This window comes from Equus quagga, chromosome 5 (genome assembly GCF_021613505.1).
Source record: "Equus quagga isolate Etosha38 chromosome 5, UCLA_HA_Equagga_1.0, whole genome shotgun sequence".
Taxonomy (NCBI): domain Eukaryota; kingdom Metazoa; phylum Chordata; class Mammalia; order Perissodactyla; family Equidae; genus Equus; species Equus quagga.
The window spans coordinates 36,881,275-36,900,627 of record NC_060271.1 but is presented as its reverse complement, the minus strand read 5'-3'; the positions used below and the strand labels follow the sequence as shown (position 1 = coordinate 36,900,627).

Below are 19,353 nucleotides of genomic sequence, written 5' to 3'. Positions count from 1 at the left end.
CTAGCCCTTTAGGACTCCTAAAGAGTCCTCGTTAAAAACTGGAAGCTCTTGGAGGGAAGGACTAGCTCTGGTTCATTTCTGTGTCCCCAGTGTCCAGTGCAGGGCACTCAGCAGGAAGGCCACCACAAAAGATGGGGATGAACCCCAACTGCAGCTTTGGGAGGTGAGGGTGTCAGGACTCGGGCACCCAGTGAGGGCTGAGTGAATGAATGAATGCAGGTGTTAGAGTTTCACATCCACCCAATGATGTGTTGGTATGTTACAGTTGAGAAAATTGAAGCCCAGGGAAATTAAGGACCAGCTTTGGTCAACAGCAAGACCTTGGTAGAGACAAATCTGGAGGCTCAAGGATTCTGCCGCCCTGCTGGGCCCCTTCATTGGGAGGCATCATTCTCGGGGGTTGGGGGAGTCCTCACCTGCCTTTGAAGAATGCCACATAGAAGGGAGAAGAGTAGAAATTGACAAACTGGAAGATAAAGACTTTGAAAGTAAAGGCATCTTCATGGAGGGTCTGGGCTCTGTGCATCTCTAGGCAAAGGGCAGAGCTGGTCAGTGTTCTGCTGGGTGCAAGGGAACAGGCACAGCCCATCGAGTCAGCCCTTATGCTTCTGTCCCCAGCACACCTTCCCCTAATGCCAGCCATGCTCCCTCATTTGAGCAGGCTGAGGACACCAAGGTGTGAGCTGCAGGCTTTGAGGTGAAGGGAGCCCTGCCCCAGGGCTCCCAATTCTCAACGGATGCCAGAACACTCCTGCAACCCCCTGTCCTCACTCCCCCCAGCTAGTAAGCTGCTCAACCAGCGAGGTACAGACCTGGCCCAAGAGGAGGATAAGCACCAGGTTGAGCACAGTGCTGTGAGGTTGGCAATGTTGCAAGCCTAGGCAGAGTGATGGCCATCACCTGGAGCCCAGCCATGTGGGGGAATGGAAGGAACCTGAGGATGGAACATTGGGCCTGGAGCCTGGAACAGTGCTCCCACCCTCTGTTGTCCCCAGGGGCACTCACTTGGGTCATGAGCACGGGGTTTCCCATGTGGAACATTGCAATGCTGATGATGCTGCAGTAAATGATGACAGACACCAGGAAAATCATCACCACACAGAGCTGGGGGCCAGCAGGGAGGGTTGTCAGAGCTGGATAGCAGGCCACCATGGTCCCAGCCCCCCATAGAGGGGATGGTCCTTCTACAGCAAGGGCCCAAAGCCCGGTCACCATGATGAGCATGGCTGCAGGGCCGGTGAGTAGGCGTGGAGGGCAGGTGCGGGGTGGGAAGTAGGGCTCCTTCACACCTGTCACTGGGTTCTGGGCCATCTGCAGGGATAGGGCAGCAAACTCTGGATGTGGGCACTCCTGTCAGAGGGGGCAACAGAAATGTGCATCCTGGGGCCAAGAGGCTGGGTGTCATGACCCTGGGGTGGCGGAAGCCCCCCGCCTTTTCCTGCTTGCACAGGGAGCTCTGGAAGTGCAGGAATGAGGTCTGATTCATTTTTGTTTCTGCAGGGCCTTTTTCCCCCGGGCCTGCTAAGAGCCTGTGGATGGATAGATGGGTGGAGAAACAGGTGGGTAGACAGGGAAGTAAACAACGATGATGCCGTGTGGGAGAGGGTGGGATAGACTGATGGATGGGTAGGCGGTAGGTGGACAGATGGGTGGGTACACTGGACAAACAACTGGCAAATCTCTATAAGTGGGTGCACACGTGGATGGCTAGATGGGCAGATGTGCAGATGGATGGACAGATGGCTAGGTGGGGAAGCAGACAAGAGTATGGTTGGATGGATGGACATGAGGATGGATGGCTGGATGGCTGGATGGCTGGATGAGTAGACAATATATTAGTTTATTCAATAGCTATTAACTGACTGCATACGACTCTGCAGTGGGTACTGGCTATGCCATGGTGAGCACACTGGACAGGGCCCGACCCCAAATGGAGTTTACAGCCTAGTTAGGGAGACGGACATTAAACAAATGAACACAAATATGAAATTGTGAATAAGTCCTCCGAAGGAAAACTGTTTTTCAGGGATGATCACTCTGAGAAAATGACATTTAGCTGAGACCTAAAGGAAAGCAGGTGCTAAGTAAGGAGAGTGCGTAGGGGAAGCATTTGGACGGGCGGGGGACAGTGTGTGCAAAGGCGGGGCCACGCTTGGGGTCACACGAGGTGTGTACTGCACTACTCTAGGAGGCACCATTCACGGTGACTTCGTGACCTCGATGTTCCCTTTCTGCTTTTCAGTCCTCCGAAATCTGTTTAACCAATCAATATCTTAGATTAAATTCTCTCTCTTGAAATATCTAGTCTGGTTTCTATTTTCCTGTCGGCTCTAACTGTTGGATGGATTAAATGATGGATGGCTGAACAGACGGATAGGTAGAGAGATAGATTAGTGATTCATAGATTCATTCAACAAACATTTATTGAGCACTCTCTATATGGTAGGGACTGTCTCAGGGCCTGGGGATACAGTAACATCACAAACAAGGTTTCTGCTCTCATGAGCTCACATTCTAGTGGCAGAGGACAGACAACAAACAAACAAACAAGAAAGTATAGTGATAGATGCTGTGATGAAATTAAAACATCCCTGTGAGAGGGAGCCCCTCTGGATTGGGGGGGTCAAGGAAGGCCTCTCTAAGAAGGTGACATTTAAGTTGGGATCTGAATGGCAGGACATAGGCCGTATACAGTCTGGAGGAGGGGCCAGCCTGCTGGCGCAGCAGTTAAGTTTGCACATTCCACTTTGGTGGCGCGGGGTTCACTGGTTCGGATCCCGGGTGTGGACATGGCACAGCTTGGCAAGCCATGCTGTGGTAGGCATCCCACATATAAAGCAGAGGAAGATGGTCACAGATGTTAGTTCAGGGCCAGTCTTCCTCAGCAAAAGAGGAGGATTGGCAGCCGATGTTAGCTCAGGGCTAATCTTCCTCAAAAAAGAAAAAAAAATGTCTGGAGGAAGAGGATTCTAGCAGAGAAGAGCCAGTGCCATGGCCCTGGGGTAGAAATGACCTTGTTCTATTCGAGAAATAGAAAGGAGCCAGTGGAGCGAGTGGAGCAGAACTAGGCAGAAGCCACATCACACAACGCCCTGTAGGCGGCCATCCCATTTGAGGACCCACTGGAAGGCTCTGAGTAGGATAATGCAGGATGTGATTTGTGTTTTCAAAAGAATGCCCTGGCAGCTGAGAATGGATTAAGTGGGGCAAACAGAGGAGCAAGGAGACCTGTTGGGAGGCCACTGCAGTGGTCCAGGTGAGAGAATGCTGGCTTGGGCTGGAGGGTGACAGTGGAGACGGAACCAAACAGATACAGAATCAATGATTGGACGTTTGGATGGATAGGCAGCTGGCTGGCTGGGTTGGTGAGTGGAATGCTTCTCCCCTTCTTCCCCATTCCAGGCAGGGCTTCTCTTTGAGACTCCAAAGGTCCCAATGTCTAACCTCACCAAAGCTTCTATCATCGGAAATATTCCATGTGGCACAGGTGTCACAGAGTGGCCACATGAGGAAGGCACCTCCACTGGCACAGATCTCTTCCCTATGAACAAAGGATGCCCATCCTGGGAGAGTCTATCCCCACCCAGCCCATCTGCCAACCCCCCCAACACAGCCACTCATGCTGGTGTGTTGGTGCCTATGGTGGCCAGACCACAGATAAAGACCAGGGTGCCCACAAGGGTGGCAGGCAGCAGCCAGGCTGCGCAGAAGCCTGAAGGGGTGACAGAAAGCTCATGAGCCCCCATCTGTGTACTCAACACCGGCTCCCAGCCCCCACTCCCAGTGCCAGGCTCCCCTAGCCAGGCAAGGTAGATGGCCATCTCCTCCCCAAAGTACTCTTGTATGTGGTCCAGAGGCTGGTATTGTGCCAGTATCCCCAGTGGGCCCAGTATAAGTACAGTAATTGGCAAGGGTTGAGGTCTGCACCAGGCACCTGGTACCCCGGCAGTTCAAAGGGGCCCTAGGGAAATGAAAGGAGAGAGGGCTGCAGGGAAGTCCCAGAATTCTCTCCTGCTGCCCCAGCAGTGGGAGAGAGCTGAGCTTGGGACATCTCTACCTCATGCAGTGGGAAGGCTGCAGCATAGACTCCCTCGGCCAGCAGATGGGCAATGCCCATCTCTTCTCGTTCCTGCTTCCCATAGACTGTGCGAGCCAGGATCTCTGCCACCTGCCAGGGAGAATGCTGGAGTCAGCTCTGCCCCTTTAAGTCCCAGCTGGACCCTCCCCGGCAGTTGTCTCACCACACGATGCCTCTGCCCGTTGGAGAAGTAGGAGTCGTGGGAATCGGTGCCCAGGAACCTGTGAGCAGGGCGGGTCAGAAGCCGAGCCCTCTGCCCAATACGAGACCTAGGACAATGGGAGTGCAGAGGCTCTAGACAGGGGACAGAGGGATGAGACAGGTCAGCTGCTAACACCAGAGAGCCCATCTACCCACCAAGCTCAGCCTGGGCTAGGTGTGTTCCAGCCAGGTGAGCATCTGAACGGAGTTGAACGGGAGGGAATCGGGGACCAGGAACGTCTAGGACATGTTCTGGACCCCAGAATGCGGAAAGGACAGGTCGGACACCTAAAGTGGGTTAGGCAGGTATTGCCTCCCTGGCAAACCCAGGAGGAACAAACGAGCCTTGCTTGGACTAAGCCTGCTGCTGGCGCCCCGCCCCTCTGCAGAAGGCCCCGCCCCGCCGCACGTGTCCCGCTGGGAGCCCGGGAAGGCGCATGTGTAGAAGTCCAGCGGCTTGTTGGGCTGGTGTTGCTGTAAAGGGTTGCGCAGGCGCAGGCGAGCGGTAGGAGTCCGGGTTGGGTCGGACACGCGGCGCGAGAGCAGGTGAGACGCCCGGGGTGTCCTGTACCTGGGGAACTCCGCTCCAGGCTGACCCCGCTCCGGCCCCCACTCCCACCTGCAGCGGCGCGCGCAGGCTCAGTTGCTCCGCGTAGAACACTGGCAGCTCCCAGGGCGCGCTCAGCTTGGCGCAGCGCACGGCGCGGGCGCGGCTGCGCTCCTGGGGAGCCGGGGTCTCCAGGTGGGCCTGAGCCCGGAGCCCCTTCCCTTGTGATCCCTGCCGGGGTGATAGATCCCGTTCAGGGCGCGGGTCCTTGCCACTTCAAAAGCGCTTTGACTCGCGTTTCCTCGTCTGAAAATCAGAGGAAGGAGCTAGCACCCCCATTCTACAATACGTGGACGAAGACTGAGTAGGCCGACGTCATACAGTAGTGGCTGCTGTTTGCCATTTATTGGCCACCTCCAATGTGCCAGACCCTGGGCTGAGCGCTTTACACTCTTGGCCCATTTAATCGTCACAGCCCCTCTATGGGGCTGGTGCTACGGTAAAGCCCACTATACAGATGGGGTGCTGAGGTCGCTTGCGCAGGTCACAGCTCGTTAGGGGAGCCCGTGCCACCTGCCCCCGCCGCGCTTCTCTCTCGAGGAGCAACCCGGCCCCGCGCGGGTCCCGGTGGAACTTATCGCGCCAGCGCCGTCTTAGGAGTCGCTGCCTCTTGGGTTGCCACAGGGGTCGCAGCTTCTCCTCCCACGCGAGCACGAAGTCAGTCCCATGGCGGGGGCGACAGGGCAGTTAGGAACGGTCTGCACCACTTCCATTTTGAGTGGAGAGCGGGGGGCTGGGTTTCTTAGTTCCACAGGAGACCAAATTAAAGGAAATCGTTTGCACTGCGACAGAGATTGGGGGTAGCTCGAAGGAGGAACGAGAGATGCCGCGGGATTCCTCGCGGAGAGAAGAGAGCATTTAAGGGAGGGGCCGTGGGTTGTTACTCTGGCCGCCCGGACGAGGTGCGGGCAAGAGTCTTGTCTGGCTCAAGTCTCACCGACTTCGGTTTTACCGTCGTGGAAAAAGTCGCCCCTGGAGACTGGGGCATAAACGCTGCCGCAGGACGCGCAGGCACGGTCGTCGTCCGGGTCCTTGTCCTCGGCGCCATCGCCGTCCTGGGAGCAACAGGACGAGAGCAAGGGGGAGAGGACCCTGGCGCAGTTGCAGGCGCCGGGAGCTTCTCCACCGGCCCTACTGGGCTGCCCGTCGCTCGGCCCACCAGCCCGCCCACCCTCGGCTGAAATAGAGCGCAAGCCTGGAGGCGCTGTGGGCGCGATGTGCGACCGTTCTCCCGCCGGTTCACCCGCCCTCAGCCCAAGAACCACCGCCACTACCGTAATAACAACGACAAAGGTAATGGCCAACGTTTATTGGGTCCCTGGTGCCTGGCACGGTGCTAAACATTTACACGCATTTACTTCTTACAACTCAAATAAGTGGGTGTTAATTGTTATCTCCATTTTACAGATGAACACAGGAATTAAAGTAAACGGTCCAAGGTCACAGTGCTCCTTCATCTTCCTTCTGGACCACCCCCCAAGCCTCAGTCCCTCCCCTTTGCTCTCAAGATCCACCCCTTCTATCTAGAATAGAGTTGAACACCGACTCCCCCCCCCCCCCCCCCCCCCCCCACCACTGTCCCAGCCTCTGGGTCTGAGTTCACAGCCAGGTAAGGGCCTCCACCACACCCTCCTAGCTTGGCCCTCTGGGGATTTGACTCCACATGATTACAACCTGTCTTGGGCCCTTAGCCCCCTACCTCTCATCTGGGCACCCTCCCCCGGAAGTCTGTGCCTGGCACGTGGGGCTCACTGCTGGCACCAGGCTGCCCAGGGAGTAAGGGGATCCAGGACATGCCCAGGAAGCCCTGCCCCCACCCTAGACTCAAGCAAGGATCTGGAGACCCACCCCACGGCCTTTGCAGACCAGGCTCCTGCATCATCTTCCTCATCCTGGGGCCAGGCACCTCCCTCAGCTCCTCCCTGTTGCCCTCTAGGCCAGGCTCTGCTGGCAGCAAGCAGGAGCTTCCTTTAGCAGCTCCCCCCCCCCCCCCCCCGTGGGGGAGGAGAAAAACAGAAGGAGAGGGAGTAGCCGGGCGCCAGCACCGTATTCCCCCTCCTGCAGGCAGTGCCAGGCTTCTGGTTGGGAAAGCAGGGAGGACCAGGTGGGGCCTATGAGGGGCTGGACCCAGAAGACAGCACTAGGGGATGAGGCAGAAGGACGGTCCACGGGAGGAGGGGTGCAGAGGGCTAAGGGCATCAGGGCTGCTTCATGGCTCTGCACCCTTGGGCAAGTGCCTGACCCCCTCTGGGCCTTAGCCTCCCTGTCTTAGTCCATGGCGGCTGCTATAACATGGCGGCATGCCATATACTAGGTAGCTTATTGACAACAGAAATTTGTTTCTCACCGTTCTGCAGGCTGGGAAGCATGGTTGCATTCTGATGAGCGCCCTCTTCCTGGTCTATCGCCAGAGCTTTCTATGTCCTTGCAGGGTGGAAGGGGCTAGGGAGCTCTGTGGGGGAGTCTCTCTCTTTTTGTTTTTTTGCTGAGGAAGATTCGCCCTGAACTAACATCTGTGCCAGTCTCCCTCTATTTTGTATGTTTTGTATGTATATTTTGTATGTTTTGTATGCTGCTGATGAGCAGTGTGGCCGCTGATGAGTGGTGTAGGTCTGCGCCCGGGAACCCAACCCAGGACTCAGAGCAGATTGACTGAACTTAACTACTAGGCCATGGGGTGGCCTCAGCTCTGTGGGGTCTCTTTTTTAAGAGCACTAATCTCATTCGTGAGGGCTCCACCCTCATGACCTGAGTACCTCCCCAAAGCCCCTAATACCATTACAGGGGGGATTAGGATTTCAATATAGAAATTTGAGGGGACACGGACATTCAGTTCACAGTACTCCCCCTCTGTAGAGAAAGGCTGGGGACTCCCTGAGAGCCCATTTTGGGGAGGGAAGAGGAGGGGGATGGGAAGTCCTGACTCTGGGACAAACAGCAGCAGGGCTGGGCCACAGCACACCCTCACCCCCACCTCAGAAGACAGTCCCTCCCCACCGGCTTCCCTCCAGAGCCCCAAAGTCTGGAGGGTCCAGGGCCCTGGGGACCAAGCACAGCTACCCTTTTCCCAAAGTTCCCCTCTAAGTCAGCTTGGGCACACAGTCATCACCTTTCCCCTCCAGGAAGCCTGGGGGTGGGGGGGGACTCGGAGGGGGAGGGGCAAGTGGAGGGATATTTATCTTTGAGCCGATGGGAGGCTTAACCTAATGGTGAAATTTCTGCCACCAAAGTGGGGAGAAGGCACTTCCTGATGGCCTTTTTTTTTTTTCTCACTCTCCAAAGCCCCAGTAATGGTTGTATATGCTAGATGTAAGTCATCCTAGTTCTTCCGTGTGAGCCACCACCACAGCATGGCAACTGACAGATGGGTGGTGTGGTTCCGTGACCAGGAAGTGAACCCTGGCAGCAGAAGTGGTGAGCACTGAACTCTAACGATTAGGCCATCAGGGTCGCCAAGGCTCTGAGACAGGAGCTTTACCTGGAGCCCAGACCCTCTTCCTGGACAACATGCACAGGACTTGCTACATAATTTGTGGTATCCAGAATTTCGAGATAGCAAGAGCAGAGCATTAAACCAGGTGTGGGGCCCCTCTGAGTGCCGGGCCCTGTGGACTGCTCAGGTGGCAGGCCCACGAAGCTGGCCTGAATCCAGGCATGTACACACACTCTCTTCTCACTCACTCTCCACATGACCCTGCCCACAGACGACCCTGCAGGCACAGCCACCAGCTCCTAGAATTATGGCTCTGCAGATCCCTCCTCCCTCAGGCTCCCAGTCCTGCCCTCTGTGGAGGCCCCTGGGGGTAGCCTACTAAATACTGAAGTGGCTCCAGGTCCCACCCCATTGCCCTCTCCACTTTGCTGTTACCCAGGGAGACCGTGAAGGGAACTGTTCACCTCTGGTTTGGGGCGAAGGTGGCTGAGGTTGATCCTCCGACGGGAGCAGTAGTAACCAGGAGAAACTGGCCTGGCCTGCCCTGCCGTGGGGAGGTTCTGGGATATTTCTCCAGAGCAACCTTCAGGCTCTTAGCTGAGATGGTGCCCAAGAAGGATGCGGAAGCTTCCTTTCTGGGGGTGTCTTAAACCCAGAGATAACTGGCTGGGATATAGGGTAGCTGGTGCCACAACACAGTACCTGTAGCTGGAGGGTCACATTCAGGCCCAGAGGCCACCTTCACCGCATTCCACCCCACACCTTGCTCTGCCTGGTGGGGAAAGGTCTACTGGGGCTAAGAACAGAGAGAAAGGGCTCAAAGCAGAACTGAAGGCTGCAGTGGGGAGGTCTATGGCCCAGGAGCAGGAGCCAGCCTGGGGACTGCGGGGGCTGTGAGCCTTGGGGTCCTGCCCAGGACATTCCTTCTCTGGCGTACGGGATAAGCTCAGGTCTCAGCCCTGAACGTGAATTAAGGATAAGAAGGGGTTGAAATCAGTCCTTTAGGCCCTGGAAGGGCTGACAAATCTCTGGGCAGTGCCCAGCGTGGACAGACTTGCAAGCAGTGCCATGTAGGCCGGCAGCGTGCTCAGGAGCGTGAGCAGGGTGAGTCTGTGCGAGCCTCCTGTGGTCCGGGAGGGAGGAGTGGGCGGCGTTTTGGGACAAGTGCTGGTGCGTGTGAGCACATGATCATGCGTGTGAGTGTGGAGAGGCAGAGGGGCTGCCTTCTCAAGAGGAGGCTCCAAGGGTCAGCTGGCTGGCCCGGGCCCTTCCAGCTGGGTTAGACTCAGGCCAGGCCTCAGCCCGGGGCTCCATCTATGGGGCCAGATGGGGTGTCATCAGGGAGTAAGAGTATATAAGGCTCCCTTTGTCGGCACCCCACCACGCATCAGTGTCTCTAGCTGATGAGCGGGGGTGAGACACAAGCATGGCCAAGTTCACTGGCCTCCCTGACCAAGACCTGGTCCAGTCCCTGGCCCTGCCCAAGGATGCTTTCTGATTCCCCTAGGCCAGCAGGGCCCCTGTCCTAAGCCTAGCCTGATAGCTTCACGATCAAGAAAGGCACTACAGAGTGAGGGGCTTGCCTCCTGGACACACAGGTGGACTGCATTTCCCAGCCTCCCCCTACAGCCCCGTGTGACCATGTGACTAGGTCCTTGCCGATGGAATGTGAGCAGAATGAGGCACAGCAGCCTAGGCCAGATCCCTAGGAACCTCCTAGGTGACCTTCCACATGCACTCCTTCTGTCTGCAGACTGGATGCTGATGCCCCAGGGCAAATTGGGAAGCCACGTGTTGAAGATCTCAGAGCCTGGGGCTCTGAATGAGTGTGTGCAGCAGAGCCCCACACCCACCTCCCGCTCCACCAGAGTGAGACATAAGCAAGAAAAAAACTCTAGCAGTATGCCACTGAGGTTTATCTGGAGCAGCAGATGGCGTTACCTCAGCTAATGCAGGCTCTTGATTGAAGTCACTGAGGTGCAGGGCCCAGAGGCACCCCTCCCCACACTTGCCCCCCCTGGGTGCTACAGAAGCGGGAAGGGCAGCAGGAGGTTGGGGAGGACGTTTAAGCCCTGGGGCCCTTCCCATACAGTTCCTCAGTTTCAAGAGCCTAGAGCCCCGGGGCAGAGAGAGAAGGCCAGCAGGCACCTAGATGCCCTCAGACCTTTGTGCCCCCACATCACTGCCATGAACTCTGCCAGGAAAGTGCTGCTGGGGCAAGACCCTTTCAGGCCACCATCCACCCTGACCAGGCCCCTCTGGCCCTCTGATGAGATCTATATGCATGCCCCAGCCTTAGGCCTTGGGTCCTGCCCTCTGCTCGGGGTCACCTGAGGGTCGGGAGTGGGGATCACAGGTGCCGGCTCATGATGCCACCACCCTTCAGCTGGGGGTGTTCTCTGGGGGATTGGGGAGCAGGCCAGCTGCCACCTGGTCCTGGTGCCACAGCTGCTCCGCCAGACCGTTGAGCACATGGGCAATGTCAGCCAGCCCAGCCCGCCCATCTAGCGTGCGTCCATCTGCCAGCCGCCGCCCTGGCACACTCTTCACTCGCAGGAGGGGCAGATCCCAGGCCTGCCGGAAGGCTGTGAGGTCACGCTCAGGCACATCTGTGTGCATGTACTGGTCAAACCTGGATGAGGGTTAAGGAGCTTGGCCAGCAGCCTCTGCTTACCGCCCCATCAAACCCAGCTTTCTCCTTCCTCCCTGGAGCCCCACACTCAGGGTCTAGGGAAGGCCCTGCTGTAGCCTTTAGGATAAAGCCCCTGGGGCTGGACCCCACGGTGGGCCAGAGGAAGGGTCCCTGACCCCCTTGCTCTGCGCCTTGCCAAGCAGGCATTCTGACAGCCCTAGGGGCCACCAAAAGGATATTTGGAGCCGATGACCATCCTGACGACACTGGGGGCCTCACCTGCTACTCGGGCCAGCTGTCCAGGGAGATCTTCGAAGGAGGCACGGTCGGTGAAAGAGAAGAGGAAGAGGAAAGCGTCTGTTTTCTCTTTGCAAGCCTGGGGATGGAAGGCTGATGTGAAGCTCGTAACCTCAGGACCAGAACTGTGCTCTCAGCTGCAGGGCCCTGAGAAGTCTCAGCACAATCCCTCCTTTCACATATTGGGGAAACTGAGGCCCAGAGCCGGGACTGCTGGTCCCAGGGCAGAGCTCAGGTGGAGACCCAGTCCCTAACGCCAGCTCAGAGCTCTCCCAACCAGGGCAGCGCCCTCAGTCCATTCATGCCCGATTCTGACCTGCAGATCAGGCAGCCCGGGCTCAGACCTGTTCTCAGAAGTCCACCTCAGGCAACCAGCCCCTCCCGGACCCACCCAGGCCCACCTGCCTGCTCACCGGCAGCATGTGATCAAACTTCTTGAGCGCAGACTCCCCGCAGTCCCAGAACTCAAAGCGGAACATGACAACACGGTCGCTGGCCTGCAGTTTGGCTGGCCAAAATACCACGGTGGTCTGGATGCCTGGGGAGGCCGGGGTCAGCCACTCAGCATGGGAGACGTGGAGGTGGAGAGGGGCAGGGTGCCAGGAAGGAATAGAAAGAAGAGATCTGTCCCTGCCCTGGGGGGGTCCCCAGTCTGACGGGGAGGGCATAGTCGCTGACCTGGGAGAATTCTCAGTCCGATGGGGGAAACCGGCCTGCCCTGGAGGAGCCCAGTCTACCAGGGAGATCCAGCCCTAGCCCTACCCATGAGAAAGCAGTTTCACTCGTATGGACAGGGGACCCAAAGGCCCCGGGATACTGGAGGATGCTGCAACATCATGGTCATTCAGCATCCAGTGGAAGGAAACAAGAAAGGGAGATTAGTGTTTTCTGAGCACTTACATTGTGCCAGCTCAATGCTAAGCATGTTACCACCACTATCACTAATACCGATCCCACAACACCCCCATGGGGTTGGTACTATTATCCCTGTTGGACAGAGGAGCCACTGTAGGCTCAGAGAGGTGAAGTGACTTTCCAAGGCTGCAGAGTAAATGTCAGGTCTGGTTATAAATCCAAGCTTGTGAGGTCGAGGGCCAGAGTCTTTTCTCCATCCCAGGGAAGGCCTCCAAGGATGGACTCACCAGTGGTCTCATGGTGTACCACGGGCACCTCCAGGCCAGCCAACTTGGCCACCAGCGCTGTCTTGCCCACGCCACTCTTCCCAGACACGAAGATCTTGTAGCTGGCTGTGTCAATGGCCACGGGTGGGGGCAGCACTGGTCGCTCAAGCAGGCCTGGGGCAAGAAGAGAGCCAGGTGGGGTCAGGGGGTCAACCTGTACTTGCTCCATAAGACCCTGGGCTGGACAACCTCATCTTTAAGGGCTTTTTCAGTGCCAACCACCCGTGGTTCTCTATACTCATTACAGAGGCCCGGGACACAAGCAGCATCCCCAGACGAGTAGCTCTGCTGAGGACACCTGTGCTCTGTGAGCTGGGCCAAGACCCGCTCCAAATAACACCAAATTATTATTATTATTATTATTTTATTTTTATTTATTTATTTTGAGGAAGATTAGCCCTGAGCTAACATCTGCCACCAATCCTCCTCTTTTTTTGCTGAGGAAGACTGGCCCTGAGCTAACATCTGTGTCCATCTTCCTCTACTTTATATGTGGGATGCCTGCCACAGCACGGCTTGACAAGTGGTGTGTAGGTCCGCACCTGGGATCCGAACTGGTGAACCCTGGGCTGCCAAAGTGGAACGTGCAAACTTAACTGTTGCATCACTGGGCTGGCCTCAAAAACAAATTATTTTTAGGTTTGATGCATGAGATGGTTTTTAGGTTATTTTATTTTTTTAAGTTATCATTATTATTTTTTTTTTGTAGGGGAAGATTCACCCTAAGCTAACATCCATTGCCAACCGTCCTCCTTTTTCTTCATTTCTCCCCCACAAAGCCCCAGGACATAGTTGTGTATAGTTGTAAATTCTTCTAGTTCTTATATGTGTGCCGCTACCACATGGCTACTGACAGACGAATGGTGTGGTTCCGTGCCTGGGGAACTGAACCTGGGCGGCCAAAGCAGAGTGCGTCAAACTTTAACTGCTAGGCCATCAAGGCTGGCTTGAGATGGTTTTTATTGATACTATTATCACATGTTCTAGATTTCCCACATGTGAAAACAAGGTTTTTCATAATTCTTTCCTCTGTGGAGAAATTCTAGCAAAAGTATTCTCAGTTACTATAAATAAACTCCTTAGAATCAATGTGTTGATGTCTTTATGAATGTTTTAAATTTAAAACTTGCAAAAAACCTGTCTACATTATGATACGTCTGTAGGTGTAAGATCTGAAAGTTCTAAGGTGTGGGCTGCTCTCCCAGTCTCTGGTCTTACGCCTTCTAGTGCCTGTCTCTCCTGTCCAGAGGGGGACTCTCACACTGATGCCAGACCCTTCGCTGGCCTGTCATCCTGGCCCTGTCTGGGTTAGTCGGCTTCATCCTGGGGAAAATGAGTGTCTTATCCTGCAGATAGCAGGATATGGAAGAGGCTTGTCTCTACCTGCTAGGGGATCTTGGGCAAGTCTCTAAGTTGTGCTGTTGAGGTTAGATGGGAGTTCATTGTGTAAAGTGCCCAGCAGAGGGCCTGGCGTGGGGCGAGGGCTCAACAGCCTCTCTGGTGACAGTGGTTCCTGGCAGGGTTTTGGCTGTTTCCATGTTCCTGGCTCTGATGATGGAATTAGTTCTAAGGAGATTTGGTAGTGGGGGGGTAGTGGGGATAGGACTTCCAGGGGTCCCCAAGGCTGAGGAGTGCTGTGGAGCAGGCCGTCACTGCCCTGCTTCTCTGCTGCCCCCAGGGGGTGACAGGCTTTGGGGGAGGGGGTGACTTACCAAACACCCGCCGGCGGTTCTTGCGCAGGATGCAGGTCAGGTACTCCTTGCCCTCGGCGCTCTCGTGCCAGTCTGGGACAACCACTGAGCCCGGGGCAGGTGGTCTGGCCATGGCTGGGCACCCCGACGGGGTAGGAAGATGGCAGAATGCTGAGAGTAGGGAACGGGAGAGGGTACCTCTCCTAAACTGAACCTGTGACCCCCTAACCTGCGCTCTGCCTCGCGTGGAGCCCCAGCTCTCTCCTTGCGGGGCGGAGCAGTTACGGAGCCCCACCCTTATTATCCCGATTAGCATTTTTGGAGTCCAAGCTCCCTCTCGCTGTTCTGGGGGGTTACACTCTCCTTTCTCCCTCTTACTACCCAGAAAGTGCAATTCCATAGTCCTTTCTCTCCCGTATTGCTCCCTGGGGGACAGCCATCCCATTATTGCCCCGGAGGGCATTTACACAGCCCCTCTCTCCCTTGTCACCTCCAGGGCGGTCACACAGCCCTGCTTCTCTTCTACTTCCTCGATCCCGACTCCCAGAGCCATCCAGCCCGGATCGTGGGCCGTCCCCGCGAGCGAACCGGCGGGGGCAGAGGCTGTCCCTTTAAAGGCCCGCCCCGCGATCCCACCGCCCAGCGCGCCGGGCCGCTTCCGCCCGGCCTGCGTCCTGCTTCGGCGCGCGCCGCCAGCCCTGGCGCCGGTGCTTGAGACGCTTGGGGAGGCTGTTGTCATGGAGACGCGGGGGGCGGGGTTGGTCTCTCCTGCATCTGCAGCTACCACTGCGCCGGGGCACCCTGAATAGGACCTGCGCCTCTGGGCCATGGGTCTTCTCCTCCATTGCTCATTCCGAGCCCCAGCTTTTCCTCCAAAACTTGATCTCATCCCCCTTCTCCAGGAGCCTTGCCTGCCGCTCGGTGTCTCAGAGACGAGTTTCCTCTTCTATCAAGTAAAGGTCAAATACTCTTACCTCCCAGGGTTCTTTACGACAGTGCCGGCCCATAGCAGTGCTCAAGTTTACTCATTATTGTTGCTATTATTGCTCTAATAATCCTGTTCGGCAGGACCTCAAGATGAGTTAGACACCTCTGGCTTCACAGATGGGGAACAAGCAGCTGAGAGGGCTCGAGGGATTTGCTCAAGCTCTCAAAAGTGAGTCAGAGGCAGGCTCACTGGACTGTACCTTCCAGTCGTTGATTGATTGACTGATTGATTGATTGATCCCATTCATTCAACAATAAGCACCTACTACGTCCCTGGCAGTTCGACCTGCTGGGAATACAATGGCGGGTGAGACGTTGTCCCTGCCCTCCTGGAGCTGACGCTTCAGCACTGAGGCCATGAGCCCCTCTCCACTGTGCCAACAATGGGCACCCGGCCTGTTGCCCAGTAGGCGGGTGCTCAGTAAACGCCCGTCAGTTGGACAGGATGCAAGTGGGTCATTGCTGAGAGGTTGTCTATTACACTTAATTTTTATCAGTATCTTCACAGGAATAACCTTTGTTAAGTGCCAGGCAGTGGGAGCTTCATAGAGGTTACCTCATTTAGTTCTGTAAATAAATCTGTGTAGGAAATATCATTATCCCTCTTTTCTCTTACAGTGAGAAAACTCAGACAACGTAATATTCTGAGGTCACACCACACAGGTGGTCAGTGGGAAAACTAGACTCAGAACCCAGGGTTCCTGGACTCTGAAGTATGTATTTGTTCTGCCAGATTGGGTTTTGTGTTCTTAAAACTTTGCCCCAAGCCACTAGGAGGGCTGTTCCCACTAAAGCTGAAAGCAGGCAGAGGGCCACGAACTCACAAATCATTGAGGCCCATTATGTCCAACGGGGTAGAGGGGACGAGGACGTATAAGCCAGGGCACTTGCCCTCAACTTGCTTCCACTACAGCTAGGCACAAATGCAACAAATGAATAACCATCTGACAGGATTCTGCAGCTTGAAACCATTGCCCATACTCCCAGGTTCCCCTTCTTGCAGTTCTTACCACATCTGCCCAGGGTCAGGCATATTTTTACAGCTGTGTGGAGCTCTCTCCATGGACCAGGAGTGCCTCAGTGGCAGGGCTGAGATCTGACTTATCTCTGGGTTTCCAGACTTCACAGCCAGCCCCACCCCAGTTTGGCTCATGGAGGGCTCAGTGAGAGTGAGAGGGAATGAAGCAACTTGGCAGAATGAGCTTGCCGGCTAACCGAGAGGCCAGATAAGATGTGAAGTCCTCTTGGGCACCGAGAGGGAGGCTGGCAGTCAGACGAGCTAGTGGCCAGAGGGTTAGGGGAATCAGTCTTCACTGCACTCAGGAGCTCACGGAGAGGACACTTCAGTGAGCACCAGGAGCCTGGCCAAAATATGGATTCTTTTCCCCCCGGGATTCTGCTTCAGGGCGTTGGATGGACCTGTGAGCCCGGGCATTTACCAAGACCACTGGGCAGTCGGGCTCTGTACTAGTCTGCTTAGGCTGCCGTAACAGAATACCGCGGGCTGGGCTTAAACAACAGAAATTTATTTTCTCACAGTTCTGGCCGCTGGAAGTCCAAAACCAAGGTGCCAGCGTGGTTGGTTTCTGGGGAGGCCTTGCTTCCTAGCTTGCAGGCAGCTGCCTTCTCAGTGTCCTCACATGGCCTTTCTTCTATACATGCACACCCTTGGTGTCTTTTCCTCTCTTTACAAGGACACCAGTAATACTGGATGAGGGTCCCACCATTATGCCTCATTTAACCTTAATTACCTCATTAAAGGCCCGAACTCCAAATGTCACATTGGGGGTTAGGACTTTAACATACGGGCTTGGGGGTGTGGGAGGGACACACACAATTCAGTCCATAACCGGGTCCACAGACCTCACTTAGATAAACACCACAGCTGAGGACAGGAAGCCAGGCAGTGTGGGCGCCTGGGAGTGAGGTGGTCAGAATTGCATTGCAGAAGGATGCTTGTGAACCACCTTGGTCTGGTGAGCTCCCCTCTCCTATGCCCCTCTGACCATTAAACTGTGTCTCGCTAAGCAAGCTGCTCCTCCTCTTAGGGACTCAAGTAAAGCAGACGGACCATCCACCTACGGGCCTTTCTAGTGTAGAACTCTCAGATTAATCCACTCACTTCTTCACAGTTTGGTCTTCCCCCAAATTGACTGAGCACCTCCTGGACGTGGTCCCACAAGGCTTCAAGAAGAGGATTTATCAAGGCAGGGACACAGTCACCAGCCTGGAGGAGGTGGCCTAGGTGGGCAGACTCACACACAGGCTGGAGGATCCGGAAGGCAGGGGTGGGGGTGGGTGGGACACCCAGGGAGGGTACATGAAGGGCCAGGGTCAGATTTGTGTTTCCATCTTTTGCCTGGACTCTGCACCTGCTTCCCTCGGCGTTTCCCTGCTTGCTCTCTGGGACACCACACAGGTACCAGAGTGATCTTTTTGCACCATAAATCCAGTATATCACACCCATCATAGTCTTCCAATAGTTTTCATTGTACTCAGAATAAAATCTAAACTCCATGCCTTCCTTCAAGGCCTTCTGTGACCCGCCCCCAACCACCTCTTGCTTTCCTTTCAACTACCACCCTCTTGCCCGCGTCTACTGTACTCCAGCGGCCCTGCCTTCTGCTCCCCCTTGGGGCCTCTGTGCTGCAGCACCCCCAGCGCCTCACACCGACAGCTGCTTCCCCTTGCTCAGGCCTCGGCATGAATGTCACCCGCACAGAGGCCTTCCCCTCCACCACTCAAGGATCTGTCCCCGAGCCCCAAGCTCACTCTTTCACACCATCCTGTTTTTGATCCTGAAATCCTAAAATTTATTGTCTGACTCCTTCACCGAGGACACACGCTCCTTGAGGATCGGGGCCTTGCCTCTTCCTTCTCTTTTGTTCCTGGAGTAGTTTCCTAGAGCAGTGACTAAGTGCCACGGACTGAGTGGCTTCAACAGACATGTACTTCCTCAGTTCCGGAGGTCCGGAATCGGAGATTAAGGTGTTGGTAGCGGTGATTCCTTCCGAAGACTGTGAGGGGAGGAGCTGTTCCAGGCCTCTCTCTGTGGCTTGCAGGTGGCCATCTTCTGTCTTCACATGGTCTTCCCTCTGTACCAGTCCACGAACAGATTTTCTCTTCTTTATGACACCAGTCATATTGACCCTAATGACCTCATTTTACTTTAATCACCCCAGTAAAGACCTCATTCGGAGGTACTCGGGGGGCTAGGACTTCAACATATGAACTTTTTAGTGGGAGAGGACACAATGCAGTCCATAATGATCCCTACTACCTAGAATATGTCTGACATTTAGTAAAAACAATAAAAATGTGTTGACTGACTGACTGGCTATGGCTACAGCTTAGAGAATGGCCTGAAGAAGGTGAGCCTGAAAGACAGACCCGTTAGAAGGCAGGGTGAACATTCCAGGCATGAGTGGACAGGATGTGCATTTGCCAAGTATTTACAAGCACTCTCTGTGCCAGGCCAGACACTGGGAACACAACAGTGAAAGAGATACACACCTTGCCCTTGTGTATTCCACACACTGGTGGGGACTAAAATCAAATAACTACACAACTGCATGTATAAGCAGGGCAGTAGGGTACAGAGAAGGGGCAAATTAAACATGTCCAGATTCTATCTCAATATAAGATTTGGGGCTGGAACTTCCAAATCATACCCAGGGAGCTCTTTTGAGGCTGGGATATGCCAGGCCAGGACCTGGCAGCAAGGTTGGTGTCCTTGATGTGAATAGCCTCATCTGTCACTCACCTGCTTAAAACTCCCTAATGGCTTCCCACTGCACCTAGAATAATGTCCACCACCCGCCCCCCCATAGACTACAAGGCCCATCTGCACACTCTGCTCCCACTCACATACTCTAGCCAAAATGGCCTTTCCTCTCCTCCTTGAACTTGTCAGAATTCATGCTGGCCTCAGGGCCTTTGTTCTTGCTGTTCTCTCTGTATAGGATGCTCTTCCCCCATCTTCCCATGGCTGCCGCTTCTTACGTTCAGGTCTCAACTGAAATGTCGCCTCCTCAGAAAGGCCGATGAGCCCCACTCCATCACACTTTTGTCACATCCCATTTTTATTTTTATGATACTCATCTGGAATGATCTTGCTTACTTGTTTACATATTTGTCTGTCCCTTCTCCCCCAACCCCCACTGCAATGTAAACTCCACAGGACAGGGACAGTGCCTGGCACACAGTAGGTACTATATATCTGCTTAATGCAGGGAAGAGAGCTGGC

At 55.2% G+C, this 19,353-nt stretch overlaps 1 protein-coding gene and 1 pseudogene across 2 annotated transcripts; both read right to left on the bottom strand.

The window, feature by feature from the left end:
- Positions 1 to 2,907: 2,907 nt before the first annotated feature.
- On the bottom strand, positions 2,908 to 4,651 carry LOC124238817 (anoctamin-7-like; annotated as a pseudogene).
- Positions 4,652 to 10,212: 5,561 nt separating this feature from the next.
- On the bottom strand, positions 10,213 to 15,382 carry CPLANE2 (ciliogenesis and planar polarity effector complex subunit 2). Of its 2 annotated transcripts, none has more exons than XM_046659948.1 (6): positions 14,611 to 15,382; positions 14,142 to 14,291; positions 12,391 to 12,543; positions 11,662 to 11,786; positions 11,191 to 11,327; positions 10,213 to 10,951 (listed from the first exon to the last, which is right to left on the bottom strand). In XM_046659948.1, the coding sequence occupies exons 2-6, from the start codon at positions 14,251 to 14,253 to the stop codon at positions 10,702 to 10,704; spliced, it is 777 nt and encodes a 258-aa protein (XP_046515904.1). In that variant the 5' UTR covers positions 14,254 to 14,291; positions 14,611 to 15,382; the 3' UTR covers positions 10,213 to 10,701. The 2 variants fall into 2 exon arrangements, with proteins under 2 accessions (XP_046515904.1, XP_046515903.1); XM_046659947.1 differs by having other exon boundaries at positions 14,142 to 14,255; positions 14,611 to 15,371.
- Positions 15,383 to 19,353: the final 3,971 nt, after the last annotated feature.